Source organism: Callorhinchus milii, unplaced genomic scaffold (genome assembly GCF_018977255.1).
Source record: "Callorhinchus milii isolate IMCB2004 unplaced genomic scaffold, IMCB_Cmil_1.0 Scaffold2, whole genome shotgun sequence".
NCBI lineage: Eukaryota > Metazoa > Chordata > Chondrichthyes > Chimaeriformes > Callorhinchidae > Callorhinchus > Callorhinchus milii.
In genome coordinates, this window is record NW_024704743.1 from 68,787,174 (window position 1) to 68,804,984 (window position 17,811).

Consider the following 17,811-nt stretch of genomic DNA (forward strand, 5'->3'; position numbering starts at 1 on the left):
AAATGATGACAATAAAACATAACCTAATAACACCACAATATGATACAGGGAAACGTTGTTAGCTCTCCCTCGGATAAGCATGAGTTTGTTCATAGCATTGATTACCTAAGGACCTGCACCAACCTACACTTGGTTTCTGGCACTGATCAATCAGATTTTAATCTTAAAAAAAATTACTGTTTAAGCAATTTGAGACATCTCCCTGACATGAACTGTGCTTTATAAGTGTAAATGGCATTGTATTGACTGCGAGGTCGTCGGGTACAAATCGAAAATCTATTTTTTTTTAATTAAGAATTTATGGTACCAGCTCTTAAAGAGTCAAAAAGCACTGGGATCAGAGACATGTAGGGCATGAAGCAAATACAATCTACTGAACATTGTTTCTTGGCCAAAGATTAACTTTTTTAATTACAGTAACCAAACCAAAGAGAACTTGCATTTTTACTGTGTCCATAACATTGAAAACTCTCAAAGAACTTCACATGTAATTACCATTAAGTGTAGTGACTGTTTTTTATGGGAACCCGATAGCCATTTTGTGCACAGTAAAGTCTCAAACATCCCTAAAACAACTGATCAATTTATCTGGTGAATTGTTGGTCAGGAAATACTCCCTTCTTTTTTTCCTGAAGAGTGTCATATGATCTTTAACTTCACTGAACAGGTAGACAAGGGCCTCAGTTGGTTTACCAACTCAACCACAGGGCAGCATATCCAACAGAATAGCACTCACCCAACAATGCGCTGGAGTGTCAGCCTGGACTATGAGCTCAAGCCCTGATGTGTGGCTTGAACCCAGAATCTTTTGACCAAGTCTGCTAACAACTGAGCCAAGCTGACACCTGTGAAAACTGATCTGTTTACGCAGAGCATAATCAATACCTGGGACAAGTTGCCATGAAGGGTGATGGAGAGTTAGACTCATTCAAAAAGCAGCTTGATGCAGGGTTGAGGGGGCGGGGGGTTCTGGAGGAATGAGATCGGATGGGCCGAAGCTCCTTCTTCATCCAAATCAATCTTGTGATCTGTGCTTTGAATTAATGTCAGAGAATGTTGTATTTTCCAACAATGGTCAGATGAATGAACCATTCATCCAAGATGAATCACTTCCAACACACACAAAACAGCTCTGTACCTCCTAGTCCGGGAACAAGACCTTTTGTCTTATTCTGGATGTAGCAACTCTGGTAATGTCTTCTTACTGTGTGTGGTTCAGCTGGTAGCACTCTTCACACAGATTATAAGAATGGTCTGGATGAAGATGGACTCATCCTTCCAGAACCCCACCCGCATGACTCTAACCTGTGTTTTAAATGAGTCCAGTATCCTGGCCTCTATCACCTTTCCTGACAACCTGTTCCAGTGTTGATCTGTGTAAAGAAAACTTCCTGGTATCTGTCTTGAAATTGCCTTATTCTACTTTTATGATACATTGTAAAGTAATGATCTGGGTTTATTTTTTCAATCCCATGTATTTCAATACCCTCTGAGTCATCTTCTCTCAGAACTGAAGAGCACTAGCTTGTCTATTTGCTGGTAATAACTCTTTCCACCAGCACTGGGGATCATCCTTGTTGCTCTCCTCTACACCTCCTCAAAAGCCTGGATAGGCTCCATATGTCACTGTGACCAGAACTGTATTCTATAAAGCAAGAAGACTGTGGGTTCACACCCTGCCACGACTTTAACGCATAATGTAAACTGGCATACCACTAGATAACAATGAAGGAATACTGCATTGTTGAAGGTGATGCCTTCTGAAAGAGAAGGTAAAGTGAATAAGGCGCTATGTTAACTGTGAGTTCCTCACACATACCGGCCTGCATAGTCATCAACGCACCCATCTACCATTAACCTATGCTCTCTTCATTGTTGGCACCATCATTCTCAAGTACTAAGGACGCACTACTACTACTACTATCTTAAATGCAGGTAGTATAATAATCTTTGCATTTGCATTTTTGATTATCAGTAGTAATATAATTTTCCCATTATAACCGCTCATCATTAAATTTACTGCACTTAGCAGCAATAAGAATTCACCCTCAATAGATCTCCTCCATCTTTAGGACATTTAAGTGCTTCAGATCAGGAGAGTCAGAATCAGATCTGCCTTGGCAATCCAGGCTGGTTGTTTGACGGATGAAAGCCTGGCTGCAAGGCTGGTTGTTTGGCTGAAAGACTGATGTTGTTCTGGCTTTCTACACTTTCATAGCTGTCAATGTAAGAACGTGATGTGCAAGTTTTATACATTTTACTACAGGCACATACAATCTAACTATTGTGGTGATGAGTCCCCTGAAAGAGCTCAGAATAATCAGTCAACTGTGCAGCAATTGAGGAGACTAATGGGATTGGCTAGTATGGGCTTGTGGAGTGATGGTGCATCACAATGTGAGGACTTGGTATCAAACTCCTTCTATAATGCAACAGAAATTAAAGGACGTCTAGACAGATCAAGAACCATTCAATAAACTATTCTGTCTAATTCTCAGGATTTCTTTAATAAGTTTATTTTTATCCATAAAATTCCTTTATTTTCTGCTGAATGATCAGACTGGCAGCCTCCATCAGTCCAAACAGTGCTATGATGTCCCTTGAGCTTCTGAATGTTCAGGGTCAATATTTCCTGTCTCCTCCCCAGAAGCCAGCTATTAGTTCATGCAAACTGGAGTGCTAAAATCTGCCAATACTGTAACAGCAAAAAGGCATTCAAGGAGAGTTTGTAAGGGAAGCTGGGTCACCTTGGGGGAGGAGCAAGCACTGAATGGAGAGCCTTAGGGTCCACTCTGCAGAACCTCCTGTTTCTAGAAATTATAAACACTTGAGTCACAGACTGAGGTTAGTTAAACTTGCAGATGACACCAAGTTAAAGGGGAACTGTGGAATCAGTGGTGGAGGCTAAGATTGTAAAATAGAGATCACCAGTGCATACTGATCACTAGCAAATGAAGTTCAATACCACTAATGCAATGTATTACATATAGGAAAATGTCCAAACAGTGTGAAGCAGCAAATATCTGCTTTTTTTCAGCCGGGCAGTCTTGGTACTTGTGGCAGTGTGGAAAGTGGATTGCAGAGAGAGCTGGGAAAAGAAAGAGTAAAGCTGAGAAGCAACGATTTTTTCGAATAACTTTTACAGAAAAGGTGAATCTCTGACCCCAGTAACTGGTCTGCCCTTCCAAGACCTGCTGATGAGCCAGGCTGGCTGGGCTGTCATCAACAGTGCCCTAGAGTACTGTGGACCCGCATGGCTGAGAACCTGGACTACTGAGACTGCCACAGAGGGTTGAGTTGATTCCAAGATTGTGCTGACAATTATGTCATCTTGAAGAAGGTTTAGCTGCAACTAGACCCTGTTTACCTTCAGGAGGGGTGGAGGGTCGAGAGGGTAGGGTAGGAGGGTGACCAAAAACTCGGTCAAAGAGGAGGTACTTGAGACGGGCTTTGAAGGAGGCAAGGGTGGAAGCAAGGTGGAGGGTCTGTGGGATGGAGTTCTAAAAGGTGGGGACAGAGAGGCTACAGGCCCTATGATGGCGTGGACGGGGCGGGGGTCATGGAGCCCATTGAGAGGAGGGAACAGACACAGCCAATAATGAAATCCTCCTCCACTGTCTCTCCTCCCTCATCCACCTCAGTGGGACTGCACTCGCCTGGTTCAAGTCCTACTTTACCAACCGCCAGCACTTCATCTCCGTAAACATTTTTTCCTCCCACCCCGCCCTGTCATTTGTGGATTATCCGCAGGCCCCTTTTCCTCATTTACATGCTGTCTCTTTGCGATGTTATCTGCAGATTTCAACATGAATGTGGATGATACCCAAATCTACTTCTCCTCCAGCTGTAACTTTGTCAGACATTAAGGCCTGGACGAGCACTTACTCCTTAGCTCCCATCAACGTCTTCTTTCCTGTGACTCTAACCTCCTCAAACTCCCTGGCCTTTCCCTAAAATTTACCGAGCTGGTACATAACCTACCAGCTTTCCTTCCTACCCTATATCCAGTGCCCTAACCAGGACCACTTTCCTCCACCTCTTGTCACATGGCCCACCCCCAACTGCACCTCACACCCAAAGCACCCAAAACCCTCATCCACGCCTTTGTCATCTCGTGACTCAACTATTCAAATGCCCTCCTCCCTAGTCTCTCCAGCCCCATTACCCACAAAATCCAGCTGCTTCAAAACTCCACCGCCCATGTACTCACCCCCTCTAAACTGCGTACCCCCATCACACCAGTCTTCGCCAAGCTCCATGGCTTCCTATCACAGAACGGATCGATGTCAAGATCCTCATACTCATCTACAAATCCCTGCACAGCCTGACATCTTCCTACCTCTCTGCTTATTCCTACGCCAACACCCACCACCTCTGCTCGACTGGCTCTGACCTCCTGCTTGTCCTTCGTCCCTTCCGTTCCACTAACAGTGGCTGTGCTTTCAGCCACTTACCCCAAGCTCAGAAATTCTCTCCCTCAATACCTCCACCTTGCCCCCTCCTTTCCCATTTTCAGATCATACCTGAAGACCTTCCTCTTTGGCCATGCCTACAGTCACTTCCTCCCTCTCCCCTGCTCAGTGTAAGGCTCCACCGCTGTTAATAACAACAACTTGCACTTATATAGCGCCCTCCACTCAGGGTAGCGTCTCAGGGAGCTTAACCACTTTGAGTCAAATGCAAGTTGTACTGAGAAGGTAAATAGGTAACTCTTCCATTAAATGATTCCAGACAAAGAGGACATAACTTTAAAATACAAGCTAAACAGGAAAGGGGGAGTCCAGAAAAAAAATCTTTGTTCAAAGGGACGTGTGAATATGGAAGAGACTGCATTGAAACATTTGAGAGAAAGATACTTGTTAAGTACGGATATGAAAGAATAGCGAGAAAAGTCAGGGAAGCAAAATAGATTTAACGGCAGAACAGGCTCAACAGAGCTACTTCTGAAACTACCTTCGTTTTTTGGCCACCGAGGCAAAATACATATGCTCAAATATCAATATCATGTCGTCTACCTTAGTTGGCTCAATGTAGTTTGTGACACTTAACACGTAGATCTACTCTAGCAGGGCTTCTTTTTAAAGTAGTGCATGAGAGCAAGGACACTTCATAAATCAACAAAACGCACAGCTGAGTGCCAGAGGAATGGAGAAATACTATGGAAGCGTGAACTAAACTGTAGCCGGATACATTTTTCCAATTATTCTGCCTCTCTAGAAAATGTAATGAGTCTCAATATATTCATAAATCTTAAAAGCATTTTATTTTGGCTGTAACTAGATCCAAATGTTCCACTTCTACACAGCTGCTGAATGCATGATCACCAATGTCAATGTAGGATGCAATGCTCACCCGTAAATGTTAACACTTTCACTACCATATCAAATAGTGAGCTGGTTTGAACCTAACAATGCCCCTTTAAAACTTAACGAACAGAACAAATTCAATGCTTCTTCTTCGGCAAAGGCAAATAAACAAAAGCTCTAGAATATTTTTTCATCCCCATATCGCCACTGTTCAAATTTAATTTCCTTCCCTTCATAGGTAAAATATCCTACCTCACTCCTGATCTAAGCATCACAGAAACCATAATATCCTTTGCAGGATTTATTTATTTCAGTCTGCACCTATCTCTCTAATCTTTGATACTTAAATTGACTGCCATGATTTGCCTACAAAATAAAAGTCATTACACTTTACAGCACATCCTGTGAAGTGCTTTCAGATGTCCTCTTGACATATACCTTTATATACCTACTTACTGGTAAGCTCAGTAAATTTACCATCAAGCCAAGAATATCTTCTGCGCACACACACACACACACACACACAGTAGTTCACCCTATGATATTAAAGTCATTGTTTAGAAAGATCCTCCCAATATGATAGGCACTATATAAATGTAAATTTATTGTTGTTGAATACTGGTCCATATACATGAAGACGATTATAATTTTTTTTCTGAGTCCATGCTGAATTAGATGATCTCAGTAGAAATGGCAATGGGGGAGTTACAGTACTCCTCAGTGTTTCTGGCTAAGGAATGAAGAACCAGCCAGGATTCCTTCCCGCTCTCAATTACCTGCTGTTAAGTACACGCACATTGGCATCAGATGAGGACAGCATCCGACTTGGCTCTGATATCCCTTCATGGTCACATATTGTCTGCCAATACTGACTGTCGAGGCTAACAGATGAAAAATGGCTACTTGGAAAGTTGTGTCTGGAGCCATGGAATCATAACTCAGCACAAGTCAATGGCTTGAGAATGGGGGAAATTTAAGGCTGGAAATACAAAATACAAATACAAAATTACATTTGTAAAGTGGCTTTCAAATCGGGAGGATGTCCAAAGGCACTGGAATCCACATACTGAAATGTCCCTGAATGTTCCAATACACAGTGGTGTAAGGAATATTTTGACTTACTTTTCAAATTCAGACATTTAGTAGCAGGTTTTACTGATTGCCACTTGCTGTTCAATTGTTACATTTAAAGCAGCAGTATGTTTTTATTTTTCCATTGTTCGTCACTAATGTTATGACCCTGCTGTTTCTAAATAAAAAACACACACATCTTGTTATAAATAATACAAATATATAGCAGTGTGTATCAATAATACACCATATATATGTGTTGTTTATAACAGACATGTTGTGTTTTGTTATTTTCCTTATTTATCACTCGCAGAATCATAACATTAGTGATTAACATATATGTGGAATACACACTTCTGTTGTAAACAACAAGCATCAGTGATACATAGTGCTATTTGTTATAAACACTGCCTGCTTCAATTGCCAAGTTGACTATATAGGTCACAAGACATGTTGTATGTAATGTAAATGTAAGTATGCTTACATTTCAAGAACAATCTGAGACCAAAATGTATATTTAGAAAATTTAGAATGCATTAGAAAATAGCAAGTTAGCAGACTGCAGGGGCATATACCTGCCTACCTGCAATGAGAAGCTCTATTTATGTCACACAGACCTTGGTTCTGACCTGAGATCACCTTCAACCCATGTTACAATCCATTCACAACCAATTTACATTTATACAGCACCTTTCACATTGGGAGGATGTCAAAAAAGCACTTCACATGTCAAAGAACTATTGAGAAGGATGCATAAGGCATTCCCTGCAGGGATACATTTTATATCATGTGGCCCTGGTTCCAACATCAAGGCACCAATTACCCTGCTCCTTTTCCTATAAGCTCTTTTCAACCTCTTCCAGTGTTTTCAGGCTGCTGGCAGTATCCAGGAGTGTCCAATCCCATCCTTTGCTGACGTGCAGACACAGGCACCTTGTACAAATGTCTCTAGACAGTGGCCAGGAGCAGGATCCTGACTGATTTTCTGCTTCCTATCCCAGGAGTGAAGAGATCAATAAGAAACATAGGAATCTACAACCAAGAAGAAGGCTATTCAGTCCATTGAGTCTGCACCGTTCATTGTTTTATCCCATATTTGCCCACAAAATATACAGTCAATCCACTTCACAGTATATTCTGTGTGAAGCGCTTTGAGATGTCTCAACAATGTGATAAGGTGCTAAACCAAATGCAGAGATGATGATGATGATGATGATTATTATTATTATTATTATTATTGCTTCAAGTCCCTCTCTTTCATATGACTACTTCCCTCTCGAAAGCTACAATGAACCCAGCCTCCATCTTCCCACTTGGCAGGGCATTCCATATCCAAACATCTCTCTGGGTACAAAAAATCCTCTTCTCTTTTTGCTGTTCTTACAAGCATCCAACCGCTGCCTTGTCCAAGACCAGCTAACTCAATGAGGAAAGAGGGCACATCAGATTTCCATTAAAGCACTCTTGTTAAAATAAGCTGTCAGTTCTATTAGACATTACCACCACCGTGAAAAAGTCAATTAAAACGATTTTCCTGCCTGCAGTCTGATTAAACTATTACTGTGACACACTAGTGTGTGACATGGTGCTTTTCCTTCTTATTCTATGTTAACACATTTACACACAAAAGCTGGATTTTTTATTGTGAAGGGGAGCCATCGCTCTCCCCCAAGTATTTTATTCTCAGTGTATGAAGTAACAATCGGAGGCACAAGTACTCCTTGGATGGGTTGGAACTCAACATGTCAAAACAGTGTGAGGCAGCAATAAACAACGCAAACAGAAAGCTAGGCTATATTGCTAAATCATTTGATTTCTGATCCCCAGAAGTCCTACTCAAGCTCTAGTCAGTCAGCTTCTAGAGACCTGCACCTACAGTTCTGGTCACTGCAGCATAAAGGGGCTGTCTAGCAATGAGGATCATACCCAGTGTTAGAGGAATGAGCTTATGATCAATGATTAAACAAGCTGGGGTTCTTCAGTCATGAAAGTAGGAGTCTCAGTGGGGACCTTAGGACTTTTGAGTGGTACACAAGATTTTAAATGAGATTGAGAAAATAAACCTAGAATAATACTTTCACCAAGAGAGCAGAACAAGAAGTCCCAGGTTTAGGGCCATAAGGGGTGAAATTTCAGGACAGACACCCAAAAATATTTGTTTAGCCAGCGGGCAATTAACAAATGAAACAGGTTACCAGGAAGGGTGGTTGAGGCCAATATGTTGGACTCTTTTTGAAAATAGCTTGATGCTGTGATGGGAGGATGGTAGAGATGATGCTTTGGAAGAATGAGATCAGATTAATCAAAGGTCCTTCTTCATCCGAATCGCTCCAGTGATTTTGTGTTCCCTGAGCTCTAGCAATTGCCTTCACATCCTCCACAGGGTACTACAATTCTAGACAAACTCCAGATAAAGCTTTGCTTTGCAAGGGAAGTTTCTCCTGGTTTCCTGGCAAGAATCCCTCAAATAAATTTGGTCACTCACTCCCTGGCTCCTGCTGTGCATAACAGACTGCCACATTTTGCCCCCAAAATACAATCAATCCACAGTACATCCTGTGAAGCGATTTGAAACATCTCAAATGACATGAAAGTTGCATTATCAAATGTAAGAATTATTATTATTATTTATGTCCCTTGCATCCTTGACTCCTGCAACGTTTGTCCCCTTGTCTCTCTCCGAGAACAGTGTCTTTTTTGGATCAGCACCAGTTTTTCATCAATTGACATTGGCATCCTAACAGTGCCAATAAGAATTTTCAACAGATCCTAACTTGGCTACTGGAATGTCATACATCCACCAGGTCTCTGACACTCCTATCCCCTCTCACTGATCTGCCAGGATTAATATTTATTCAATTCCTTTTACATAATATATAATATTACATTAGATATAGTACCTTATCACATCAGCAAGACATCTTAAACCCTTCACAAGATATACTATAAAATGATGTGATGCAATTTACGCACAATGTCCCACAAATAGCCATAATTGAATTGCTGTTATGATTTTTACATATGTTTCTGCACCGTGTGTACTAGGGTTCAGTTCCTTTTGGAAAACCTCTGTGTTAGTAGTTTGTTCCATATACTTACCGTCCATTTACTAAAGAAAACACAGTATTTTCTATATCTGTGTTCTTAATTTGATAATATGCCCCACTTATTTTACACATAGCCTTAGATGTCAGCCCGACTCAGTTGGAAGCACTCTCGCATCCAAGTCAGAAGGTTGTGGGTTCATTTCCCATGTTAGGACTTTGAACACACAGTTCAATACTGCACTAGGGAAACCTTCCATTGTTGGAGGTGGCATCGTTCAGATGAATTATTAAACCAAGGTTCTGTTTGCCGGTTCAAGTGAACATTAAAGATTGGATGTCACTACTCAAAAAGAGAAGGCATTTCTTCTAGTGTGCTGGAAAAGAACTCCCTAAATAAAAATGGTCGTTCACTTCATGGCTGTTTGTGCGACTTTGCTGTGTGTAAATTGACTGCAGTGTTTGCCTACAACGTACAATCTCACTACGCTCTACAGTAAATCTTGTGATGGACTTTCAGACATCTTCCAGACATGAAATCTGCTATATCAATTGCAAGGATTATTAGTATTATATTTATTTAGAATCCTAATGATTTAGATCCTTTAGAATCTCAAATAGTTCTATACAATTTTCTAGGAGAATTTTGGCCTTCGATAAACAATCTTTCCTCATCCTCCTGACTGCTGAATTCTGAAATAGTGGAGTCTTCCTCTGCTACAGTCACTCAAACTGAATATTCTTTTCATGTAGAGAAACTATTGCATTGCTGTACTCCAAATCTAGTTTCACTAAAATCACATGTAATTTTAAAATATTGTTATTTGTTAAACCCTTAGCTACTTTTTGCTTGCATTTTTAACCACTAGTGTAATTGTAATTACAACCATAGTGATGGTTGTAATGAGCTGTCTACCAACACCAAGATCTCTACTGTTCTGATAACTCAAGCAATTTTCATTTAGCATTCTACAAAGCATATTCGTCTTCCAAATCTTATAAATTTACTTTTATCCCTGTTAACTACATCTGACACCTATTTGCCCAGCTTCTCCATGACCATCTAAATATGTATACATTGGCTGTTTGTAAGATATTGTTACATGCTAATTAACTGCCACATTCGTCTGCAGCATACAGTCACTTCACTTTACAGTACGTCCTTTGAAGCACTTTGAGACATCCTCTCGATGTGAGAGGAATATTCAAAGATTATTATTAATTATATAATTAATTTTAATCATCTGCTACTGCTCCCAATTTGTTGTTATCTACAAACCTGAGCATCTTTTTACATGATTTAAAAAATAATCACAATCTCTACAAACAACTGACACCCAACTAGATATCTTTCCAAGTGCCTCAACCCTTGCTTTCTTTTAATGCTTTGCACCTTTGCACCTTCAAGCTCAATTGAACTGAATACAGTTCAATTGAGCTTGAACTATATCAATAGTTCACTACGTGCAACAGTATCAAAGTCTTCCTAAAATCCTGGTAAATATTATCCATCCACGATGTCTGTAATTTCCTCAACAAAATCCAGTACATTTGTTAGGCACAGTCCCCCCCACTCCCAATGTGAAGCTTGGCTTGGGTATTACAGCTGCTTCCTGCCTCCAGCCCATATGAACAGGAACTAGAAAAAATATTCAACACAAGACAGTAGCTACTTTGATAGTACAAAAGCTATAAAAATCCAGCTTCTTTCTATCCTTGAGTATTCTTTTAGTCCGTTTCAATCATTTAGAGCTTGCATAAATGGAGATTTGCTGGAGATTTGTGGAGATGGGAAGGTAAACCTCAAGATGGAATAATAGTTAGACATATTTAGACTCAATCTGTAAAAGAGCTAGGAAGCTACAATGCAGTACAACATAATTTACATTAATACAGTATAGCGCCTTTATCATCGCCAGGACGTCTCAAAGCACTGGACACCACTGGCTGGACACCGAAATTGGGGGTGGAAGCTGTGGGGAAAGATGACCGAAAGAGTGGTCAAAGAGATACGTTTTGATTTCTATAACAAAATGTGCTTGGCCTACTAATTAAAGGGTTAAAGATTGGGGTGATCTGAACACCATCTATAACATTCAACAAGTTCTTTAGGTTAAAGAAAGGCAATGGAGAGTACTGAAAGGAACCTTCTGAAAATTGCTCTAGGTTGCGCATGTTTAGCCACCAGAGTAACGTGCCTTTCTTTTGGTTAAAAAAATACAGCATCAGACAGAACAGGTTACATAATTAAAGAATGGTGTTAACTGTGACACCGTCACATACACAGCTCTGCTTCTTGTCATATCCAGGAATGTTTGATCCAACTGATTCTTATCCAGGTGTCAAATGTCCTTTTTTAAAGTGGCAAATAAAGTGGATATTTATGGAAGTGGGGAGAAATTAGATAATAGCTGCGCATATTAGGGGCTGGATCTGTAACAGGCAAAATACAAAAACAGCATATACAGTACTTAGCCCATTTTAAGCCAAGAGCAGTTTGGTAAAAATGGAAGTCCATTGCACCCACACTGGGTCAACGGTCGAAATATGAGGAGGTTAAGAATATATGTACAATTGAGAAGGAGAAATTAATGTGGAAGAAGGAAGTAACACACTTCCCCCCCAAAGCAGATCAGATTACAACACCCAAATTATTCACAGGAATAATGTCTTAGTTTATGCAATCGCTACAGAAACAACTGGAACTAACTGGTAATATAAAATTTCGCCCACAAAATACAGTCAGTCCACCGCTTCACAGCGTATTCCGCGGAGCGCTTTGAAACGTCTCGACGACGCGATAAGGCGCTATATCAAACGCAAGGATTAGTATTATAATACGATTACAAAGCAATGAAACAAAATGAGCTTGGACGCAGCTCAATAACACTGCTCTCCAGTAACTGGTTGTGTTGTGTGTGTCTATGTGTCTTCCCTCTGTGTGTGTGTGTGTGTGTGTTTGTGCTTCACATTGCGGCTTCACTTACCTCTATAAGGAGCGAAGCCACAAGGATTAACACCGCTCTCAGGCTGCGGATCATCTCTGCTCTCTTCTCTCTCCTTCTCTCTCTCTCCTTCTGTACTCCCTCTGTCTCTGTCTTCTCTCTGTGGCAGGATCTCAGTCACAAGCCAGACCAAAAAAAACCACACACACAGCAACACACAACACACACACACCACAACACACACACAACACAACCCCAAGAGGCTGCTGTCCAAAACAAACCGAGTTGGGTTATTTGGCTTTCATTTCGACAGAGAGATCCTGGGAATGGAGAGGAGAGGGAGAGGGAGGAGGAGAGGGAGAGGGAGGAGGAGAGGGAGAGGGAGGAGGAGAGGGAGAGGGAGGAGGGGAGAGTGGGATGAAGGGTTGGTTTTGATGGTTGTGATGGGAAAAGACGCCTCTCTCTCTCTCTCTCTCTCTGCGTGTGTGTGTGTTTCTGGCTCCAGCGCTGATCCCACAGCACTCACTCACTCACACACTTACTCATTCACACACCCACTCACTCACTCACCCACTCACTCACTCACACACTCACTCACTCACACACTCACTCACTCACACTCACACACCCACTCACTCACTCACACACCCACTCACTCACACACCACTCACTCACACACTCACCCACTCACTCACACACCACTCACTCACACACTCACCCACTCACTCACTCACACACTCACTCACACTCACCCACACACTCAGCTGCTGCTATATTTAGAGGTGATGAGATGTGATGCCCCACTCCCCACGTCTCTCAGTAAACCAGGTGTGGGGGACACACACACACACACACACACACAGATCCAGGTCTCCCTCCACTTTCTTTTGCAAAAAAAAAGAGATTCAAAAATGAGGATATTGTCTTCCAATAAATAAATGTAACCAACAGCAAACAGGACAGAGGAGACACAGACACAGACAGTGACTGACTGCCTGACTGGGCGGCTACAGCCCCCCCTCTGCTCTCACTCTCTCTCTCTCTGCAATGATCCACAAAGATGGAGACTCGCTGGGATTTGAGCCATAATCTGTGCTCGGCTCAGCTTTGTGAGGCAGTGGGTTAGCACTGAGCCCCCAAACCACTGCCCCACCAACACCACCTTATTAACACCGCCTGGCACTGGTATAAACACCGCCGGGCACTGGTATAAACACCGCCGGGCACTGGTATAAACACCGCCGGGCACTGGTATAAACACCGCCGGGCACTGGTATAAACACCGCCTGGCACTGGTATAAACACCGCCTGGCACTGGTATAAACACCGCCGGGCACTGGTATAAACACCGCCTGGCACTGGTATAAACACCGCCTGGCACTGGTATAAACAACGCCTGGCACTGGTATAAACAACGCCTGGCACTCGTATAAACACCGCCTGGCACTGGTATAAACACCGCCTGGCACTGGTATAAACACCGCCTGGCACTGGTATAAACACAGCCTGGCACTGGTATAAACACCGCCTGGCACTGGTATAAACACCGCCTGGCACTGGTATAAACACCGCCTGGCACTGGTATAAACACCGCCTGGCACTGGTATAAACACCGCCGGGCACTGGTATAAACACCGCCTGGCACTGGTATAAACACCGCCGGGCACTGGTATAAACACACCCTGGCACTGGTATAAACACCGCCTGGCACTGGTATAAACACAGCCTGGCACTGGTATAAACACAGCCTGGCACTGGTATAAACACCGCCTGGCACTGGTATAAACACAGCCTGGCACTGGTATAAACACCGCCTGGCACTGGTATAAACACCGCCTGGCACTGGTATAAACACCGCCTGGCACTGGTATAAACACAGCCTGGCACTGGTATAAACACCGCCTGGCACTGGTATAAACACAGCCTGGCACTGGTATTAAACACAGCCTGGCACTGGTATTAAACACAGCCTGGCACTGGTATAAACACCGCCTGGCACTGGTATAAACACCGCCGGGCACTGGTATAAACACAGCCTGGCACTGGTATAAACACCCCCGGGCACTGGTATAAACACAGCCTGGCACTGGTATTAAACACCGCCTGGCACTGGTATAAACACCGCCGGGCACTGGTATCAACACAGCCTCGCACTGGTATCAACACCGCCGGGCACTGGTATAAACACCGCCGGGCACTGGTATAAACACCCCCGGGCACTGGTATAAACACCGCCTGGCACTGGTATTAAACACAGCCTGGCACTGGTATTAAACATAGCCTGGCACTGGTATTAAACACAGCCTGGTATGGTTATTAAACATAGCCTGTTTCGCAACTTGGAATCCACAATTCATCAACTGCAATTTTTGTTTTGAATTTCGCAATGTGTCAGCCTCTCAGTTGGTCGCACACTTCCCTCTGAGTCAGATGATTGCAGGTTCAAGCTCCATGTATAGACTATGAACTCACACTCTCGGCTGCTAATCTAATGCAGTGTTTGGGAAAGTGGCATTGTCAGAGGTGCCATCCTTTGGAAGCAACCAAGTTCCTGTCTGTTCAGGTAGATGGTAAACATTCAACAGCAATCCAGTATCTGTTTTCACAAAGCAGAAATTTCAATTAATGTAACAAATCCAAATAACAAATATCGCAAATTAGATTCCAACAGCTGAGGAGGGGAATGAGCTGAGCAACGATTAGACAAGCCAGGGCGCTTCAGTCTTGTGAAAAGATGACTGAGGGAGGACCTCATAGAGGTGTATAACATGGTAAATAGGATTCAAAATGTAAACCAAGAATACTTTAGGGTAAACCAATACAGAAAAAGGGCAGGATCTGAATGGTAATTGGCTATCATAGCTGTCACTCATCAAGGAGGGCGGGCTCTAACAATGATAGTTGGTCCAAGCTGTCACTCACCTGGATGTGGGGCTCTGGGGTAAGTATCAGACGCCAATCATAGGTGCACTGGGGAAACCTCCTGATTTCCCATACAGCCAGGTTTCCCTGACGGAGGATAGTAGGGTGGGTATTCTGGAGGGATGAGATCAGATGAGCTGAAGATCCGTCTTCATCCAAATGTATGAACTTGTGATCCTGTAATAGAGCCCTGAGGAATGCCACATATGACTTGAGCAGTGGTAGGGGGAAACATCATTGGAAGAGACAACGTGAAGAGACTGGGGTAAGTAAGAATAAAACCAAGAGAGGACAGAGCAAGGGAAGGAGAGCAGGGATGAGAATGATGAAGAGGGAGGGAATGGTCATTGGAATTAAAGGTGGCAGAGAAATTGAGGAGGATAAGGAGACAAAGGAAGTCCTTATCATGGAGAGAATCTTGTTGATGACTTTGACTGCCTGTCTCCTTTGGGGCCAGGGAGTCATCCCACTCATCTACTGTTAACCCTGCAAGCCAAAGCCCTAATGGGTAGGGTGGACCTAGTTGGAAACGCAGTGGGAAAACTTCCTGGACAGCAATATCAATGGCAAGCTATGTGGTTTCAGCTGGTTAGATTCCAACGCACACTCTGTGGTCCCTCAGCCTTGGCTCTTGCCAACCTGTGCCTAATACTTTCCAGAATTAGGTAAGCAGGATGCATCCCTTCAGGGAGAGAGTGTGCATTCCATTCCAACAATCTATCTCTGGGATTTTGATGTATAGGTGGGATGAATGGAAATCTCAGATTGGTTTGGATATTCTTAAGCCTGGTGATGGGTTTCTGCATTTGTTAGACATCCAGCTAACCAAAAACAAAATGCGGTCTTGGTATTGTGGGCAGAAGCTGAATTGGAGGGATTCATAGAAGTTGTGAAGGGAGACGTTAATCAGACATTTTTAATATTAAATTAGGTTCAAAGATCTCGGAATCCTAAATCAACCTGGTTTTCAATTCATTCTATTTATGACACAATGTTATTATAATAATAACAATAATAATCCTTGCATTTGATATAGCGCTTTTCACGTCTTCTACAACAACAACAAAATTCCATTTATAAAGCGCCTTTCACGTCAGGAGGACGTCCTAAGGCGCTACACAGTTGGGTCAGGACCCGAGCAGGGAGAAATGGTCAGGGTGAGGGGAGGGAAGGGAGGGGAGCGAGGAGGGGGGAAATGGTCAGGGTGAGGGGAGGGAAGGGAGGGAGCGAGGAGGGGAAAGAGAGTCGAGAGGGGAGCTGAAGGCTCGGTCAAAGAGACATCTCAAAGTGCTTCACAGAATATATTGTAAAATGGATTGACTGTATATTTGCGGGCGAAATGCAGCAGCCAATTGCGCACAGCAGTGTCCCACAAACAGTGACCAATTTTATTGTTTTGTTTTTTTGTTTTTTCTTGAGGGATTATTATCAGGCATGTGGAGTAAGGAAACTGGCTCAAGGTTTCACCCTGCCGGGAATCAAACCCAAGTCTCTGGCTTGCAAGGCGAGTGCTCTAACCACTGAGCTACAGGACTCCACAATATGTATTTAATAGAAACAGCTTCTTTCCACTGCAAAAAAACAATCCCAGTACTTACATCTATGTTGAACTTGGTATCCTCTAGGTTAGAATTGTGTTATTCAATGATCTAGTGGATTGTTGGCTAAGACACCGGGAAAAACCCACTTTCCCTTTTGAATACAACATTACAATGTTACAACTTTACTGAATTTATTGATCTCTCTAACTCTAGTTTGTGTCTTAGAGTAGAGCGGTTATAGTGCTTGCGAGTGCTATAACTATTTTTACTGTGTGCTGTTCATTGCAGAAAGTAATTGTTAAACAAATAAAATGTAGGAATTCCAACCTGCACCTATCACCTTAGTGATATATTGAAAAATCTCTGTTGAACCTGATAAAATACAGAATATTGGAAATAAGTCTGAAATCCATAATCAAGAGCAGACAAAAAAGGGAACTCTGAAGGGGAAATTTGGAGCTAAATCTAAAGCTGTCATGCTGAAGTATTTGAATATATTTTCATGTTAATGATTCAATACCATACGAAATCCAGAAAGAGGAATTTTGTACTGATGGAGGAGGAGAGAGAAGTGTTTTATGTTGATATTACTTCCATATTGTTGTGCTTCATGTTTAATAGTACTATTTTGCTGACTTGTGTTCTAATGGCATCAAGCTATTTGTAAGGGGTTGTTTAGCACTGTTGGTGCTGCAAATTCAGTGAGATATAATTGTAACTATCCAGTTCATGGTTAAAGGTGTGGCTGTGTTGCAGCACACCATATAAGTGCATCTCTCCTAGCATTGCAATTGTCACTCCCCCCAAGGAGTGTGCAGTAACATCTTTTAGGCCTCTCCTAACTGGTAGGAGGAATTTGATGTGGATGCTTCACTATGGAGACTCCTCTCATTTGAGAAAGAGCTGATCAACTAGTATTGATGGAAGATCTGTCAGACATTAACTCCATTGGAGTCCTGTAGCTCAGTGGTTAGAGCACTCG

At 42.5% G+C, this 17,811-nt stretch overlaps 1 protein-coding gene across 1 annotated transcript in view; it reads right to left on the reverse strand.

The window, feature by feature from the left end:
- vopp1 (VOPP1 WW domain binding protein) overlaps positions 1-12,727 on the reverse strand; it is a 38,303-nt gene extending 25,576 nt beyond the window's left edge. The window contains exon 1 of the mRNA XM_007897624.2: positions 12,409-12,727. Coding sequence (XP_007895815.1) covers positions 12,409-12,462 — 54 coding nt within the window. The 5' untranslated portion in view covers positions 12,463-12,727. The remainder of the gene's footprint in view (positions 1-12,408) is intronic.
- Positions 12,728-17,811: the final 5,084 nt, after the last annotated feature.